The 19,459-nt window shown below is 44.4% G+C and overlaps 1 protein-coding gene across 3 annotated transcripts; it reads right to left on the bottom strand.

Moving 5' to 3' along the window:
- Positions 1-6,537: 6,537 nt before the first annotated feature.
- LOC144132872 (uncharacterized) lies at positions 6,538-17,934 on the bottom strand. 3 transcript variants are annotated; one of them, XM_077665584.1, is made up of 3 exons: positions 17,658-17,934; positions 10,040-10,147; positions 6,538-7,318 (listed from the first exon to the last, which is right to left on the bottom strand). In XM_077665584.1, exons 2-3 carry the CDS (start codon positions 10,143-10,145, stop codon positions 6,564-6,566), a joined length of 861 nt encoding a protein of 286 aa, XP_077521710.1. In that variant the 5' UTR covers positions 10,146-10,147; positions 17,658-17,934; the 3' UTR covers positions 6,538-6,563. The 3 variants fall into 3 exon arrangements, with proteins under 3 accessions (XP_077521710.1, XP_077521711.1, XP_077521712.1); XM_077665585.1 differs by lacking the exon at positions 17,658-17,934 and adding an exon at positions 10,423-10,547; XM_077665586.1 differs by lacking the exon at positions 17,658-17,934 and adding an exon at positions 10,311-10,391.
- Between the last annotated feature and the right edge of the window lie 1,525 nt (positions 17,935-19,459).

The following is a 19,459-nucleotide window of genomic DNA, read 5'->3' as shown; positions in this document are numbered from 1 at the left end:
TGTTTGCCGTTCAAGAACCTTTACATTTTTGTACATATGCAACGGCCAAGGAAAAATCTCATTAACGCTATCCTTCGTTCCAGTGTACTGCGCAGCAGCAGCTGTCACCGGCAAAGTATTGCGAGTAATTGCACCGAAATTTTAGTCGCAACAGCGAACCATCGATAGGCCCTTGAAAGTTTGCGCTAGGGTGGGGCCCCTTGCGTTACATGACTCCATGTGCATGGGAGTTGCCACGAAATCCAACCCGAGTTAGCAATGTTCGCGCCAAAATGTCTTCTCTAGTCTGAAAAAGACACTGTAGGTGGCAAAATCTAGAATGACTTCCGGCGGCGGTTGTTGTTTTGGTCAACGGTGCGTGACAGTTGGAAAAAATTTCGGGGTGGGGGGCTGAAGCCCCATAAGCTGCCCCCCCCCCCCCCGCCCTGGCTGCGCCCTGGTGTTTGTTATGTGCTTCTTTTCCAAAAAGGACTTGTACATGAATCCTCTGGACGACGTCGTTGAGCATCTTGTCAATGAACTATGGCTTATTTTTTAAAACGCAAAATGTCGCAAAGTACTTATAAAGAATTGCTCCATTGTTAAAAATGCATTGAGTGGTTGTGAACTTGATGAGAAGAAAACTCTAAGGGGATTGATTTCACGTAGAAATTTTGTACAAAGTGTTCTGGAGGGATTTAAAAGGGTTCGACTTTGTTATAATCTAAATTATTGTATTATAAAATTTTTCGTTAACCACTAGGCCAAAATTGCTCTTCAGAAGCATCGCCATCTCTAAATGTTCGTTTTCAATATGCCACGAAAACGTTTGCTAAGAAGTAATGGGGCAGGTAAAGCCGAATTAGTTCTCTTGCAAGACATAATTCTGCGACACGGTCGAGTGATCTGATTGGTCAACAAAACACCACGCCAATTTTTTTTTATTTATGAAAAAACTTTCGTGCTCGTGATAGCTTCAGTTCCTTAACGGTGGCCTAGCTTTTGCCCGTCATTGCCAAGGAATAATTGGAGCGGATGTATTACAAAACAAGTGCACATGTTTCACCGAGGGCTTTGTTGCCCTTTTCCTTATACAGGCTGCTTCACCTGAAACTCTTAGCAATATTAAAAAAAAATCTTTTCGAGTTATAAGAGCTCTTTCCTACAGGCATTGAATTATGAGAGGTGGGGTCCATCAGAATACGTCCATGACGCGCTAAATATGAGGCTGCCTAGCTAATGAAAAAGTGTCAAATCTTTACCTCGTTTGTCTCCTGCGCAAATTATGACCGCACACGGGCAAAACCGAAACTATGATGCCGGAGCCAGCGATAGTTACGCCTACGAGTGCGCATAGCACTGCGGCCCGTCTGCAAGCTCCTCTTGTCCCTCTCGGCTCTCCCAACCGGTTTTGCGAAGAGATCACGTCACACCCCCTGCGGTTTGTGACGTGCAGTCGTATGCAAGGCTACCGCGTTCTGGTCCATTGTTTCGGTTTCGCCTATGGGCGGCCCCGAAATTCCTCGCGCTGCAGCGATGAGGATGATGGTGTTTTCGAAAATCATTAAACTCATATAGGTGTTACTTACGGTTGGCTGCAAACTGCTCAATAAATCACCAGTTCAACAGTTGCCGTTTACTGACCAGCGTTGCATTTAAAACAATCATCTGTGTTGCGATGCGGATCGCCACAAACTATATCATGCCGAAGAAAGCGGCCGGTCTTCTAACCTAAAAGCGCATTTTTGAAAATTACTTAGTTCTAGCTGAAATACTATGTGTGGGTCCATCTGGCGAACGTATTAATGTTCAAATGAGATGACACTGGTGGGAGAATTTTTGATTTACGCTTAGAAACGTACCTGACCTGTACATTTGAGCGCACCGAGTACGTAAACTCCGTTTCATACATTGCAGGAGGCAACGCTGCTAAAGCTAGCACGCCAGTTCGCGCGTGCCAAGTTCGCGCCCAAAAAATAGTTCAGCATACAACCAAAGCGAATACAAGCATATTTCGTTGCGATGAACGTGTGTGCGTGACTGGCTCCTTCTGAACTTTGCTTTACCTCATGCCAAATTTTCGTCCTGTGACTCATTTAGGCTTCGCGAAGCAACTTTTCCATGTGGTGGTATGATACGCTGTTGTTAGGGCGAATCGCTTCAACTCAGTCCGAGAATCAAAAAGTGGTTCACAGTCAGGGAAAATTATAGCCAGAGGACCCGCACACTGAGCGCTTCGCAACTTCGACCATGATTTTCAATGCTACAACATTGTTTTATACCGCTCTTTGTTTTCATTCTAACACTGACCGGCGTTTCAAGAGGAACGAATGATACGAAGGCAGAGTAATATGGTTTCGCGTACTCACTACTTCTGCAGCCTCCGCAGCGTTGCCTGCTACGTATGAAAGGGAGTATAGTAAGGCAATAAGCGCTTAAAGGTAGTCAAATTTTCTCTGCTTCTAGCTTTCGACGGCGCACATCGGCCGTTGGTCTGGCGGCAACGAATTTTAGGCAGGCTTGAAACCGACACCAACTTCAAAAACAAGCTCAACGTTGAAAGAAAAAGCTGAGGTAGAGAGGAGAGTATGCACCTTCGCAGGTAGTGTATTCTCGCCTTTAACGACGGTTCACAATCACGAGCACGCAATGACGAAGACGTCATAAACACGCGTCTTTCCTGCCCCAGGGCCTCTGCGACACAAACAGTGGCGCCTCATCGTGCCGTCTAGCTTTCCTTTCAAGTAGCGGATTCAGTACCAATAGCATACACTAGGTGGCGAAACCTAGATAGAAAAGCGTCTCTCAGATGTATGCAGAGAACGGCACGTTTTTTTCCTTAGACATCTAGTGGCAGCAAAGCGAAGCTTCATTGAACGCCGAGAGATTGCGCCAGCAGATGGCGGAAAATCTGCGCTATTCAGAGGGCGTTTCGATGTACACTAACTTTGCGCACTGCACACAATCTCAGCATGGGTTCCTGCAAATAGTTTATGTTATACTATCTTCCTGTGGCTAAGCCATATGAGTAGTTTCAACTGTGCGACGTTACTGCAAGAAACGATATGTGTTTTGCTACTGCCGTTGCTCCAAAGCCACCCTTAGGTGGACGCGAAAATACTCTTTGAGAATAGAGAATCTGAAAACAAAAAAACGCTATAGAATGAGGTAAGCTTACACTGAAAAAACGGTTAGCTAAGTTACAACAGTTAGTGCATTCATGCTCCTTAACAGAGTTAAAAGAGCACGTGTTAAAGGGTGACAGGAAGTCATATAAGGCCTGTTTTGAATGTTCCTTCTTATAATTTATCTGAAATTTTAAAATATGCTTTTGATTGTAATTTGCGTTTTTTATAGGTGGCCACCAAAGTTGCGCCAGTTGTGTTTGCTTAATAAGCAAGACATCCACTCCTGCAATGTCAGATTGACCACAGGCACTGAAATTACACCAGAACTAGCACCGAAGATTAAAATAGTGTTAAATAACTGTATGTAAGTTGCGGCAACGGTACATGTTCGATTGTAAGTTTGAACTAACCTTAAAAGTTAACATATAACGTTGTAACTTATAGAAAACGGTATGTTAACGTTCTGAAAAACATTGTTTGTTCTAAACGTTATTTAACGCTATAGAAAGAAATGCAAACAACATTACAGATATATTTCGATCACTGATTACAGACATTTGTCCACTGTTCTTAGAGTAAAGATGTTTTCCAATTAAATGTACTTTTTAACCACATCTCTTAGATATAGTGCTCGCCATCGATTGCATGCACAGTCCCATTATTTTGTCAGAAAACTGGTTATTACTTATTCCCCGTCATCGCTCATAGAACATTCCTCAGTAATGGATATATAAGCTTGACTTCATGATATCCGTTCGGAGGTTAAATAATACCAGTCTTATGTTGTGCTGTATAGCAGAGCTCAAGTGTCGCCCCCGATGCTGGTTCTTGCAAAGTGTTGTAAGTTGTGTGCCCTCACAACTGGCGGGCCTGTATGCTTGTGCAGGGCTGCTTCACCATTTTCGAGATTGTTACATATATGGTGTTTACGTGTTTCATTAATGTTCAGGGAAGGTTATTCTGACGTTTATATGTAACATTGCTAAAACTTAAACTTCCGAAAAAAAAGCGATTAAGTACATTGAAACGTTTTATTATAGTAATATTGCGGTGCTACCTGGGTCGCATACTGAACGCATTTTCTGTTCGAAAATCCATTAAAATTTTGGGATGCCAAGAATAAGAATTAATAAAAGCGGTAAAAATTAGTCAAGAAATAGGCTGGCGGATTAATTACTATATCTGCTACGACTCACATTCTAAGCAAAACAAAAGGAGCAAATAACTCTTATATAAACATCGTACGCATAACTGATGTAGCGACCTACATTGCTCCTGAAGCAGAAACCTTCCTCTTAGGTGTTGGCAAAAATTCTCTTATTGTAAAAACTAGACCAATTTCATCTTAGAACCGCCCCGAATTTCAGAGCAAACATGAATCGAACTATACAAAGCTTTCCGTCGGATCAGCACTTCTGTAGTGAGTGCTGTGATTATTGTCTTGTGCACACTCGCAGAGGCGTAGATGTAAAAGTTATGCTTTTGTGCCCCAGCTTGTAGTTGAGCAACGAACAGACGCTGGACGTCATAAAGAGTACGTATGAGGGCGGTGAATGGGGGTACTCCGGTGTTCACACACTTAAAGGGGACACAAAATTTCAGTTGGAAGTTTTATGCTTTGTAATGACGCGTAAGACATTGCCCGGAACGACATGTATTCGTTTACGGCCGCTAAATAGTCTATAACTGCATTTAATCTATTACCTGTATTGGTTTAGGTTTCAACTGCAGAGCGAAGCTATGGCGTCAAGGGCCATTACAGGTAACGTGATGCATGAATAAAACTGCAGCATGATCACTGCATATGCGCTCGTTGCAATCGGGTTCTTGAGGCAGGCTGGTACGCTGTGCGGAATGAAAGCTTTGAAGGTGCGAGTATATTTTAATTTTTCCTTGCCTCACGGGAAATAAACTGACCTTTGACACCAGAGACATCACTCGGCTGTTGAAACCGAAACACATGACAGAAGAAATGTTATTATAAATTATTTAGAGCTTGTAGAGGAAGGATGCGTTGTGCAATGTACATATTAATGCATTAGGCATAATTACAGAGAAGAAAACACAAAAACAAAAATTTCGTATCACACCCCTTTAAGGCGTTCTTGCGTGATCACGGGGTCAAGGTCGTGTATGACTCGTTCTGTGCGTGAACAAAAGCTAACGGCAGAAGTGCATCGTGGTGTGGTGTGACATGACGAGAGTCATTTTGAGGATGTTGCTAGAGCCATCTATAACCAAGTCGAGAAACTGCTACGCCAATCCTGCAATTCTTTTTATGCTTACAACTGATCTCGAAGGGGACCAGAAGATCAGAGATACTGTGGTCGTTATGTGAGTGACGACGAGACGTGGACTGAGGGAAGTATCCTATTGCAGGTGTTACGGAATGCGGTTAGATGGATCGTGGAACAATGCATTTATAAGTGCCTACTGGAACATACCTATTTTCAAGGGTTGTTAAGGTTTTGTTGACACACACAACATACGGACTACGGTATCGATGATTTGCCGCATGAAAGGCTGACGAATGATATACTGAATTTTTTTTTACAGTCTACATTTCCTTCGCGAAAAAATTATATGCTTTCTGAGCCAAATACAGAACGGAGTACATCACCGGAAATATTGTTTGTATGATTGAAATACTGCACGCGAAAGAGCAAAACCTTAAATTTTAGCAACATTTTCTACAGTGTATACCACAATCATATAATCAGCTTGGAATACAGCTGTGTCTAACATATCCTGCTAGTTTTTATAAAAGATTTTAGAAATTCCAAGGCACACATGGAACCATTCATAGTATCCACACGTGTAATTATTGAACGCTTTCTAAATCATCTTAATTTCAAATAAAGCCTCACAATATTTAGCGCTTTATGTGCTAACATAGGCAACACTGCCCTTTTCATATCATTAAAAGAACACAGAATGAACAAATATAAGTGCCAAGGACGCAACGAAATTTGCCTCAGGCAAATGAAGGATTTAGGGAGAAAACTTTTGCACAACTTGTGTTCTTTGCTGCGGTGCCAGTTCTTTACATTAGCTCTCTTGTAGCAGTTTCTGACGTAGTTTGATCACATTTTTCTACTTCTATTCAGAAAACCTCTGATTTATTGTCTCACTCAAGTACTGTAACCCAAAACAAAACGAATATTATTATTGTGCATTTCAGAAACTTATTTTTTAGGACTAATATGCCATATCTGTCCGTGTCCCTTAAATTCTTTGAATGCGACGATGAATAACAGTATTCTTTATCAAGTAGCAGAGGACACCGCTGAGAAAAAGAGCTCTTCAGGCCGCATGTTGAAGTATGGCTGCAGCTCTGAGACCTTACCTTGTACACAAAACAAAAAATACATAGCTTGGATGCATAAAGTCAGTCAGGCGACGTTGCGACTGGAAGTTCTGTAAAGGGAAATAAAATAAAACGATAGATTTATTAAGTTAAAGTTCCGTTCGTGATTTAGATTTCTTTGTATCCTTTGGTGTTTCTTGTGAAGGAGAGTCATCCTTAAGGCCAGCCTTGAGAAGAGATTCAAAAGCCCCCGAGAGAGCCGACTCGAGTCCGTCTTTAGTGCCATCATTACCAGATTGGCCTGGACTGAAGATAGTTTTCAGGGCTTGAGAAAACACCTTCTCCAGTCCGCCTTGTCCACCTTGCTGACTGCCCATGAGGGAGGATAGCAACGACAGAACATTTGCTTGAGAGCCTCCACCCTGTGATCCTAGTAAGGACGGCAATCCTTGAAGTACTAACGGCGCCAGTTTGGACAGGTCAAGAGACTCTGCTCCCGCACCTCCTGAAGATGAGTCTTTACCATTGAGCGCACTGAGTCCTTCGAGCACAGTCTTCAGGTTGTCCATAGGGTTAGCGGCATCGGCCTTTTGGGAGGCGCCACCAGCGTTGCCGAGATTTGAGAGCAAGGATCCTAGAAGAGCGGCCGAAATGTCTGGTTGAGGATTGGCGTTGGTCTTCTTGGCGTCGGCGTCGCTCTTCTTGGCATCAGCGTTTCCTGGTGGTACACTGTCTTTCCTGGTTGTGGCACTGTCTCCGTTATGTTGAAGCCCCTTTTGTAGTATCTCTTCCAATGGAGAGCGGGAGGCTGAGTCCGCCGCCTTTGACACGTAGTTTTGATATAATTCTATGGCTTTCCCCATGATGGCCATCCAGTCGATCTCGCCGCCTTTCGAACAGTAGTCTGCGAGAGGTGCACACACAAAAGAATAAGAAGAAACGCCAATAAATGTGGCGTGTTTAAAGGGTGCATAAAACGCAATGTAAAATGTTCAACTGATTCGCAGTCAAAATGAAGACTTTCTTTAGTCTGCCGCGAACATGATAACGCTTGAAATGGTCATGCATTCATAAGGCAACACCTCTGATAGGTAGATATGTGTGCTTTTTCCGCATACTTTTCTTGCATATTGCCTACAGCTTTGCTTGTTTAGGAGACAAAGGTTGGTTGCCTTAACAACGGAAACATTTACTCGAGAGAAAAATTGTTGGCTATGAAACTGCATGCTTTGATTTATCTCAAGCTTATGTGAAGTATTGCTATGTTGGTAAATTGATTTACAAGAGTGTCCAAAAATATCTGCACGCTTTTGTACTATTTACGGCAGCAACAGTGTGATCAGACGGACAATGCAAATTTCCTGTTACGCGAAGGCATCTCAGAATAGTGTGATTTAGAATATTGGATGGTGGAAAAACAAATACAAGCCCTGCGAAAAACGACTGTCATCTATTTGTTTGCCTTCAAAAGAGCATAATTCGTGTTTAGCTACTGTAACGGAAGCTTTTGTCTCACACAATTTTTTATTCTTCTCGAAGGGTTGTACAATGTGAGTGACCGGTGGAAATCGCTGCTACCGCTTCGACTCGAATCCAAACAAAACATAAAGTTCACTCTTTGAAACCCAACACAACACTCCGCTTCTCCATGTTTTTGTTTTGTTTTCTATCCAACACCGTTCTTTTTTTTTTTCAGGACCAATAACTATTTATTTTCTCTTGAAATGATTACTTTTGTAATAAGTGGAGATGAAATTTGGAACGTAAAGAAGGAAAGAACAGCGGCGGGAGAAAAGACAACAGGGACTGAAATTTTAATTTTAACTTTTTTTTACATAATATTTGTGAGCGCCCAAGCAGGTATTTTGTGAAGGAAATGAACTTTATGCTTCCTTTAGTACCAACGCATGCTGTGTTTTTGCTATACTATTTAGGCTGAGCGAATTCATATGATAACAATATCGATAAGCGGCGCAGATGAAATTCTGCAAATATACATTAGGCGATAAAAATTTGCGTTGTTTTCATACGGCATACACGGCCTTCTCATCCTAAGCTGTATCTGTATTAATCGAGAGATCCGTTCTTGTAGGTACCTTAACACGTGCCCTACATCTTCTACGGTCCTTGATATATTTATTTTGTTTTATTTACTGCACCCTAGACACTAAGACAATTTAAATTCATTAGCTCCTCTTCTCCCAAAACAGCAAACCTGGCATACCGCAAAAATAACACAAATACTGACTCTGAAATATTGATCCTGCGCAGCTAATTGACTTCAGAACTGCATGCAGCGTTAACGTCTACATCGCAGGCTACGTCAGGTGTGGCAACAAAAATATGTACGACACTAACCAGAAGCCTGTGCATGATTTCACGGAAAAGCGTTTGCTGAGTTAAGGATGCAACTTGAATTTCCAAGAGCAAAAAAAAAGAATATATTAGGTTTTGTGCGCAAGCAAGCAAAAAAATATGGCCCATATGCATCGCGTTACTTTCGATGAGCGAATAATGACGTGTCGTGCTTTAAATAGAGAGTGCCCAGAAATATACGCCGAGGAATATCAGGATGATCATATGTTTTCATGTACGTGCTATATTTGAAAGTATGGGCGGCTGAAGGATAGAAGAATTACCTAGCACCCGCAGCAGAAGACCTCGCCTTTATATTGAATTACTAACAAATGTTTCTGCCCCACTCAAAGATCACTGCAGCATACCGCCGTTGTGCAGGGTCAGCGCAGTTTCAGTTCCCACTTGTATAGAGGATAAATAACGCAGGTGTCCAATCGCATGCTATAAACCACTGTCTCATATTGATGCAAATTAAAAGAATTTGCACAAGGGTAGTTTTGCTTATTAAAGTCTCAAAGAAGGGCAATGATGATTGAAGGCACCACTTTCCACCGTTTTATTTGATAGATGTATTTTGTTAAAATCTGCGCATAACTGTACAATGTACGTAACTATATCCCATTTGAGCGCCATTTATCCTTCACGACCTTTTTTTTGTCAGTTTTGAAGATTTAATTCTTTTCATCAGGCAGTCCTTTCGGCGGATACAAACATTACTGATTTAAAAAGAATGAAGTACATCTGAAAAATCTCTCATGGCTTACTTATATATTTGAGAAGCGTGGAAGCGTAGAAAAATACCCACACGCGATCACGATCTCTCGTAGACGTGGCTAGACAGTAGGGTGAGAATGAACCTGAATCATAACCCTCTATGCTTGCCAATAAGCATGTTCATGGTCGTCATCCCTACCACTATGCTTCGTGACAAAAAAATAAGTCACGCACCATGTCTTCCTAAAAGCATCGCCTTCGAGTACAATGCGAACTGTGTCTCCTTCACCATTCTTCTCAGATTACCCTTAGCGGACACCTGTAAACTTATTTACGTTGTTTAGCTTTCTGCGTCGAATTTTTTCTTGCTTTGATCGTGTTCAGCTGACCAATATCTCTTACTAAACGTCAATATGTCCAGCTGTCACCACTTCTGACCACTCAGTTTCTTTGATGGCACATATTAGCAGAAGATGGTTTATAAATGTCATCTCTATCAAGAACTAAAATTGAGGACGGGCTTGCGCCATACGATATAGAACTGAGCACCCACCTGGCAAATCCTTCGGTGGTGTATCTTGTGCTGCCTGGGTCAGGCAGAGGACCGCAAGCACCAGGAGAGCCGAGGGCACCAGTTTTGTGCACAACCCCATGACCATTGCTGAAACGAGAGCACAGCAACCGCTGAGTAAAAGGCCATAACGTCCGCTAAGCTTCAGACCTTTTTAAGGTCGGCAATATAGCTATGCAAAAGAAGCACAATTGTTCCAAGAAGACACTTGATCCAAATTGCGGCGAACACAGCAAGAATCAAAAAGCCATACATTATGTGGGAAACCGCGGCCTCCGAAGAAATATTACAGCGGTTTCAAGGGCACCTGTTTCTCAGCGCGTCCCCGCTGCCGAGGCAGAGAAGAGTGGACCGCCGCCACTTACTCTGCAGTGCGGACGGTGTACAGGCGAGGAGGGTCGGCGAAGGGGTTCCGGGCCACGTGCCACGTACACCGCTGAGGCGATGCAGCTCGGTACACAGAGCCCCACGCACGCTACGCGCAGAGTATACCGACGCCACGTTTCGCTCTAAATAAAACCAGGGGGGGGGGGTGGGGGGGGGGGGGAGTGGAGGAGTGGAGGAGAGAGGGGAAGGAAAGATGCGAAGGGTAAAAGAGTGGAGAGAAGGTTTTGTGGTCGCTTAATGTCCCGTGCAGGGATCGGCGTAAGTTTTCTAAGTGAGGGGGACCATACGCAGCCGGTCTTGAATAGCGCATCCTCCACACTCCCATTCTGTCTTTCCTGGGTTGGTTTGATTGTCTCGTCGTTACGCCCCGACAAGTCGCAGCACGGCGTGTGGAGATGGAGATGTCACAGGCGTACGTAAGATGCGTTCAGGTCGCACGGCGTGGTGAACGCGATTTGGGTGCTTTACATTGCCATTTTGTTGAAAAGAAGGCGCCCTTGTTACATAATGCGTACTGGGTCAGCCAATTTGCATGACAATTACCGCACGGCTACGACGTGAATGGATGGATGGATGATAGGAGCGTCCCCTTTGATACGGCGTGGTGGAAGTTGCCGAAATGCTGGAATGTTTTATTTATTTTTATTTAACTGGGTCATAAATTGGTCTTGAAAAGCTGCACAAGCAACTTGAGCGCCACGCGGATTATGAAGGACAAAAAAAAAACAACACTGTAAACGAAAGGAAGCACAGGCGAGAAAATGTAAGCTGGATTTCCGTTTACTTAGTACGTCAGCGTCTCCGTCAGCTTGCGTGTGCTGGCACGTTTTGTAAATATTTGGGTCAAATGAAAGTGTTGGCATTTCAGTAATCAGATCACCGTAAGAACATCGGCGGAATGGTACAGAGGACTGTGTTTTCTGAGCGGAAAGCGGCCTTAGCCAAGGCAGTAGAACGGTGCGGGGCGACCTAAGAACGCTGGAAATCCTGCCATAGCATAAAAAGCTAAAGAGAAGTTCGTCTACGCCACCTGCAAACTAAACCAATGGAAGTTGTGCATGCACAACTTCTGCACATATGTTCACAACCTGAATATATGCACATTCAGTATTGGGTGAAGCTCGTTATACTGAGTCGCATGGGTCGATACACTTTTCTCATTTATTTTTCTGAGTACCACGACAGTATTAGATCAGAAACATTTTTTTATCTGCTTTTGTCGAATTTTAAGCTGTGTGCAGCACACCTGTTTTGTAACACAACATAATTCCATGAAGCGTTCACAGTTAAAAAAACAGTTCTATAAATTTTAGGCCTAAGAGTAGTTTCAAGGAAAGGTTAAAAGGTGTTGCTGCTTTTACTTCCAAGTGCCCAGCCCAATATTTTGTCCATGTACCGCTCTTCTCCCCACTTCTGCATTACAGTATGACGCTCGCCATTACGAGCAGCTATGCGAGCAAGCAAAATTTCAAAGGCAAAATGTTTGGAGCAAGCTAAAGAGATACCTGACCAAGACACTTTGTGCTTAAGGTACAACATTAAAAGCGCTGAATTGCGCGTGGAGTGAAGAAAGCTTTTTGTAGTCTGTGTCTCCGCGCACGAAAATTCTGAATTAATCCGCATTGAAGGGTTCTAAATGAGAGGATGAGAAACTTTAACGGCAATAAAATTGTTAGGCGCTTGTATAAAGGAAAAAGAACTTCCAACCGAAGACGAGCGAACGAAGTGTTGCGCGAACTTTTTTCTTGCTTCTTTCTGTTTTGTTCTGTAATAAAATGTTGATAGCCACTCGAACTGTACGAAAAAACACACAGCGTTTTACGCCATTTGGGATAGGATGAGGCTCAAAAAAGCGCCAGGAAGCCCGTACAAGCTTTTGCGATCTCCACAATATTCTGCTGTGCCAAATCTTGCGATAGGGGCGTGCCTGGCATCCATCGACGACAGCCTGAAATCTGCCTCCACGTCACTGGTAATGGTGGCAAGACTAAGCGATTCCTTCGATGATTGATTTGCCAACTTGAAATCTTACCGGCCCCGTCAATTTTTAACACCTCAAAAGAGCCGCGGTTTAGCGAAATTCTTGCCCCTGTCAATCTGGAAAGAGGGGGGGGGGGGGGAAATACGTAACATAGATTTTTGAAATTATTTCACCGTGAAGGAAACGAAACGGCCTTTCTCGATGAGGATGCATCTGCATCAGGAACCTGCCGTTTTCGGTCACGTTCATGCAGTTTACTTAGCTGTGTACAAGAAACATTAATTTGTACATTGCAAAAATAAATGTAGGATATTTTGTCAACCTTGCCTATCGGGTAAAGGAACCAACTGGAATATTTTCTTAACAATCGCCACGATATCTTTATATGAACTGTGTAGGAGCGCAGGAAGAGTATCTAAAATTCTTGCAGTGGAGTTTCAAATGCCTGAGAAAAGATATGACATATAAATTTGCGGTTTCCTAATGCGAAGGCTCTTTTGTACTGTTTACAATAATATGTTTGTAATAAACTATGACACATCTCCAACGAAAAGCTTTTAATTTATAACCCAACTGGAGGCGTGCCATAGTTTATAAATCATCAAAGCCAGCGAGACAGGCAATTCTGTCGAAATGTATGGTTTTCGCAGTGTAATGTTCACTGAAGAACGCCAAATGCACTTCGGAAAGCTGCTATTGGCACTTTTCGCTTAATTGCAGAAGGCTGTCCAAGCTGCAAAATGCACATAGCAATGGAATTCCTGCTAAGGATATACATCCATTTAAGGTATCCCAGTTTGTCGAACGAGCTCCTTATTGCATTTTCTTTACCGCTAGACGCTAGGCATATCTGACCCTGCTGTAAACGGAACGAAATCACCCGGGTTGGCACAGTAGCCAGGCGATCTCTTGCGGAGCACGAACTCGCATGTTCACTTGCACTTTTGCACAAAGGATTTCAATAGAGGAGACGTGGATAACACCCGTGTAGCGAGACATTAGTGTCAGTTAAAGTATTTGCAATTACGATCAAGCGATTGAACTAGTTACCCGTCAAATGACATACTAAGCAGAAAAGAATTAATTTTATGGGCCGAAGACTTCTGAGTACTTGAAATCGGGCCTAAGTGTGATTTCAGCAGTGAAAATTGTCATTTAGTGCCTGGAGGCTACTGCGGTTTTATGCATTCGTTAGTTCTGAACATAGACGACCGTAGAAGTTTTTAAATATTCCCACTGGCAGCAGTTTAGATGACCTGAGGTTCTTTATTTTTTCTTTGCAGAACCCACTGCATGCTGCTTCCCTTACTCACATTCCTAGCACACAAAGCAGGTCAGGAACAGTAGCCCTCGGTATAACGCTTATGCGCTGCTGTGTTGCACAAAACTGCAACCCACACAACTGTTTCTTTGACAGCCAGTTTTGCGCGAAGAAGCAGAATAAGGCAGAAAAGAAGTGCTGCCTCTCTCGGTTGCACCTTTTGTTCTCTGCTGCCACAGCTGTGGATTTCAGATCGCAGGTATCGTGGATGTGGTTGGAAACTTTCCTGTGGATTGTTCAAGCCGAAGAAATATAGAAAAACGCTTCTAGTTGGCACGGCAACTATGTGCCGCCCAGCGCTGAACACTTAAAATAACAGCGGGAATTTCGAGTGTCCGGTACATTGTACATTCATTTTGTGAGGCTCTCGGAAATGGTTGGTCTCGGCTTAGCAATAATTTTATTGGTAAAAGTTTGCAGCCAGTGGGTAGACTCGAACATCATAATGACCGTTATCGCGCACAATTCCTCGGGACTCCTTAATTTCCTTAAAATTGCAGGTTTAAAATATTCTCGTTGTGGCGCGGTGTTCGATATTTCCGGCTAATAGACGGCGCTAGTTGCTAATGCTCTGAAAGCTGGACATGCTTTAAAATTCTGCTTCTTCAATCACACGTTGTCACGAGATTTGAGGAACTTGCAAAGTTTCCGTCAACTAAGGCGCTTGCCACCGAACAGGTCTTGCTGCAGTAAACTTTCGCATTGTAGTATTTCGATTTTCTTTTATTTCATGGAACGCATTCAAAAAGAAAGGATGAAACACGAGCGAAATTTCTGTAGTTATTTATTTCCACGGTCTAAGATCTTGTTTTTCTTATTCGCTGAGCAGTGAAAGCGTACAGTAACTTTCGGTTAAAAAAATATTATTAGACGCGAAAACAGATGCACCACCGCGCGAAGACTTAATACGAACGCTTAAAGGCGTAGTTTGACCACCGCTGAGCGCCGGCCGCTGGGTCCGGGACCATGCTGCGCGGTGTCTTTCCAGGGACTGACGGTACTGGGTGACTCTAAAATTGTCCCGGACCGACCCACCAACGAAGCGGAGATAATGCCAGGGCAGACCACGCACTTCACTGCTCGTGTTAAGTCTTCTGGCGGTAGTACATCCTTTAAATCTGTGCGTGACGAGTTTTGACAGGAGAATTGAAAATAAAAACCAAATAGAGTTTTAAGATTTCAGAATGCTGGGCCAGTTTTCGTACCAGGAGCATGAAGCAAAAGCGGGCAAGCTTTCGAGTCAATATCCTTTGGTAACGAAATAGCTCTTGTCCACAATGTGTTGATCAGTCTGACAAGTCGGCCAAGACGGGGCCTGCCCTTTTGGAAGATATCATGATTGATTGCAAATACGAAATATCAGCCCGACGAAGGCGCACTTCCACCCTATAAGAATAGGGCGAAAAGTTCACACGCAGAGAACTGGGCGGCGAGCGAGGACTTTGTCAAGAGCCGTTTGTCCTCTTTTAACACAAAAACCGAGAAGGTGCGTTGACAAAGTGCACTAGAGGATGTGTAATAAGCCTACCCACCAAGCACTGCACGTCCTGCTGCCGCTTTTAGGACTCCGCGAGAGTTGCAACAGCAAAAGAGTACCCTCATTTAGAAGGAAATGCAGAGAGGTGACCTGAATTATATCCTTCTCGAGGCATCTGTTTTGTAATGGGGGAGCTGAAGAAGACAAGAAAGAGGGTTATCATGGGCGATGACTCAACCACAGCTGGCCGGCAGTTTCATGGGATAATCCGAAAACGGGGAGCATCTCAGCTATAGAAGCGAGGAGACAAGTATCAATATGACCGCAGTTTGAGAACGTAATCTAAATCTAATCTCCCCAGGCCTTTTGCGTTCTTCCTGATAAAAGAGAATGCGCAAGTTTCATAACTACAACGTTAAAGCCGCCGTCTTCACTCCTTTATCGCAAAGTTAGGAACAAGAAGAGCGACCAACGACAGGGCTGTTTTTTTTTTATACAGCAGACGCAAGCTGAAGCTTTTGATTTAGAACACAAAGCTCGTAGTTACCGGAGATAGCATCGTCCGCGCCCTCAATTGTGAAATCTTCATTCAAGCGACAAGTATGAGAATAAGCACACGGAATAAATGCGATGCACCGGCGTGATGCTACCTTGCTGGCCGGGAAATACAATGGGCCTATAATTAAGACAACTGACGTTACAAGAAATTCAGGCTGATTTCGTTTGAGTAATGAGTTAAAAAGGTCGGAAGCACGACATGAGCAAGAGATATGCTGGCCGACACGTTTTATTAGCAAAGAAAAATCAGTGGTGCCACACAACGCGCCTAAGCTACTTGAGTAATGGGTATTTATTTGCTAGATCCCTTCGTTATGTGTACCTGTTCTTCATACACTCATTGCGAGGCAAAACATCGCATTTACCCGCACCAGTCCTCACGTACGTCTGCGAGCGCTTAGAACAATCAGACCCTGCTCAACCCCGTCCGCTCATCCTCTAACATGAAGAGGGAAAACTGGGCACTTCGTGAGTCCATCGTGAAATAAAACCCGCGAGGTCAGTGGGGCGGTCTATACGCGCACGCCAAAGCCGCTTACTGCTTTGCTGAAAAGTGCTTGTTTTCTTTCCCCGCGACCTACTTTCCCGGGTAGCTTTGCAAGTATGAGCGTTCCTGCGTTGTCTCGTTCTTCGCACCTTCCTTCGCGTGGTTTCCTTTTCCATTCCGCCCCTTTGGTCATTTGGAGAGTGGCCTAGCAGCACTGTGCATTTTTGAATTCATTTGTCTGTTTCACGAAAACAAGAAACACCAGCCGAGTCCTCGTAGAAAAGGGCCCGTTCCATTGTCACACGTCAGCACTACCTCACTTCTGCGTACCTTGGAACATGGTGCCATCCTCTGACACCAGGAGGTGCTAGCGGGAAAAGAAAGAAGGAAATAACACGGTGCCGCACACGCCTGTGTTTGTTCCCGTCACATGTATTGTCAGGAGTAGAGTTTATAGCATGTCTAGAAGCTTGCAAATTACAGCCGTGGTAGCTCAGCGGTTTTAGCATTCCATTGCTGATTCCAAGATCTCGGGTTCGAACCCGGCCGGGGCGGTCGCATTTTGATGGAGGCGAAATATAAAAATCGCCCGTATGCAGTGCGATTTCAGCACGCGTTAAGTAACCCCGCATTATCTCAATTATTCATTCCAGCCCTCCACTAGGGATTCTCTATACCCTATGTGTTGCCTCGGGACTTAAACCCCACAAATGAAACTAAATATATTAAACTCCGGCACAATTTCTAGGCTCTCGCTGCCAATCTACTTAGGGCAGGTAGTGACAGCTGATCCAGATCATGAGAGGGAGATAACTAGAAGGATAAGAATGGGCTGGAGCGCATATGGCAAATTCTCGCAGATCATGAGTGGCAGTTTACCAATTTCCCTCAAGAGGAAAGTATACAACAGCATAATCTTACCGGTACTCACCTACGGGGCAGAAACGTGGAGGCTAACGAAAAGAGTTCAGCTTAGGTTAAGGACAACGCAGCGAGCCATGGAAAGAAAAATGATAGGTGTAACGTTAAGAGATCGGAAGCGGGCAGAGTGGGTGAGGGAACAAACACGGGTTAATGACATCCTAGTCGAAATCAAGAGAAAGAAATGGGCTTGGGCAGGGCATGTAATGCGAAGGCAAGATAACCGCTGGTCCTTAAGGGTAACAGAGTGGGTTCCAAGAGAAAGTAAGCGTAGCAGGGGGCGGCAGAAGGTTAGGTGGGCGGATGAGATTAAGAAGTTTGCAGGCAAAGGGTGGATGCAGCTGGCAAAGGATAGGGTTAATTGGAGAGACATGGGAGAGGCCTTTGCCCTGCAGTGGGTGTAGTAAGGCTGATGATGATATTAAATTCTTTTCACAGAACAACTGTGAGGAAAGAAGATACACTTACCTGTCGATTAGGGACTTCGGTGTGAGCTGATCCCCTCTGGCTTCGGTGCGCGATACCTCTTTCAGGTGTAAACACGTCTCGCCCAGAGAGACAGCCGGCGGGTAGCGAGCGGTGGCCTTGCGAGGAGTGAGTCGCCCGATGGAAGAAGCTCCGCTGTTAGCGGCGTCGCGCTGCGCGAGGCCACGCTCGCGTCTACGTCCAGCGACGACGCGGTTTTCCGCCGGCGACGGCAATCTAGCCGCGTTTGGCGCGCAGAGCTCGCGTGGCACGGTTTGCCGGTAGGAGGAAGGGAGCGCTGCGTCACGGATGCCTTTGAAAGCGCTGAGAGAGAGGAGGAGGAATAGAGATAGAGGGAATGGTGACGGACGTTGTGTATCGCCGTGGACAAAGTATCGCCGAGCGAGGGAGCAACGAGCCCGCTAGAGTTGCTGCTTTAATCCAGATGCCATGACAGATGCGCGTGCGGGTCAGCCTTAGCGAGCTGCCTGCTTACGTCCGAGGGGCTGTGTGTTGCAATAGATGGACAATTGTTCGTTATTTTTCTATTTAGAATGGAGTTGCACACGTTACGAGTGGGCTTTCGACGGGCGAAGAAATATGTTTGTTTCGTTTATCTCCAGTTTCTTCTTTCGCAAACGTCATCCGATTTACTCCAGTTGTGCAGCTTTGAACTTTTTTTTGCGTTTTTCATTTATGTACACAATTTTAGGCGCGAAAAGCACAATCTTTAGTATCTTGTACTCGCAGAGTCACGTTTCCTGCTTTGGTGTTTTCAGCAACACAGGAATTAGCGTCCTAATTTTAGTACTCCATAAGAAAATGGTACGTGAGTGGCTGAAGCGTAGGGTTGCAGACCTAAGCCCATTGTTCTGCTCTTAGTTTTGTCAGTGACATCTATTATTACAACAAAGGGGAACCAGCTAGGGTATAGAAGTGGCACACGGTTGGTATTAGAAAATATCTATAGCGGCTGCGCAGCCACCGAAGTCCTCCACTCGAAAGATGATAAAAAGCCCAGTCAGGGAGGGTGTCATAATAGAAGACATGATTTCTCCAGCAGTATTCACTGCGGGCGCGCCGAGGGGTGAGAGGGGCCCCGATCGGCCGCGACAGGGCTCCCTTGAGGAGTATTCCCTGCGGGGTTTACGTTAGGTGTTCAGAGAATAAGAGTCGGAAGGTTCGAAAAACAAGTTAATGAGAAAGCTTACGACCGCCGAATTGCTGATGACATCCTATTGCTAATTGGCTCAAGAGATGAATAGCAAGTCATGATCGAAGACGTAGACAGAGAATCCAGAACAACGGCTCTAAAACTTATTATGAAGAAATCTACAGTAGTATTCAATACTTTAGGAAGAACACTGTAGTTTACTGTAGGCAGCGAGGCATTGAAAGTTGTGAATAGATCAACTTAGAGCAGGTAATGAATGGGCAAAATCCACGAGAATGAAGTAGAAGAAGGTATATGCAACCGTTTTATTGTTCCAGTGCCGCTGTATACAGCGGCATATATGAGACGGTAACGTGTAGGCAGCGTAAGTGCTCGAAATTAATTAGAGAACAGTGCTGCGCAAAAGCGCATTTGCGGCTGAGGGGCCCTCATGCCATAAATTTCACAGAGGTGAAACCATGCTTAACTCCATTTTCTTTACAAAAGAAGTCGAAGAATGGCATAGCTCAAATAGAGCCCCCATCCCAACCAGTCGTTCAAGGCAAGACCCATAAATCTGGCCCTGGCGCCGTGAGTTATGGAAAGAAAAATTATAGGTGCGGCGGCCAAAAGCGTTCCTGGAATAACACGA

The sequence above is a fragment of the Amblyomma americanum genome, chromosome 5 (assembly GCF_052857255.1).
Source record: "Amblyomma americanum isolate KBUSLIRL-KWMA chromosome 5, ASM5285725v1, whole genome shotgun sequence".
NCBI lineage: Eukaryota > Metazoa > Arthropoda > Arachnida > Ixodida > Ixodidae > Amblyomma > Amblyomma americanum.
Note: the sequence above shows the minus strand (reverse complement) of the source record. Positions and strands in the feature narration are given on the sequence as shown.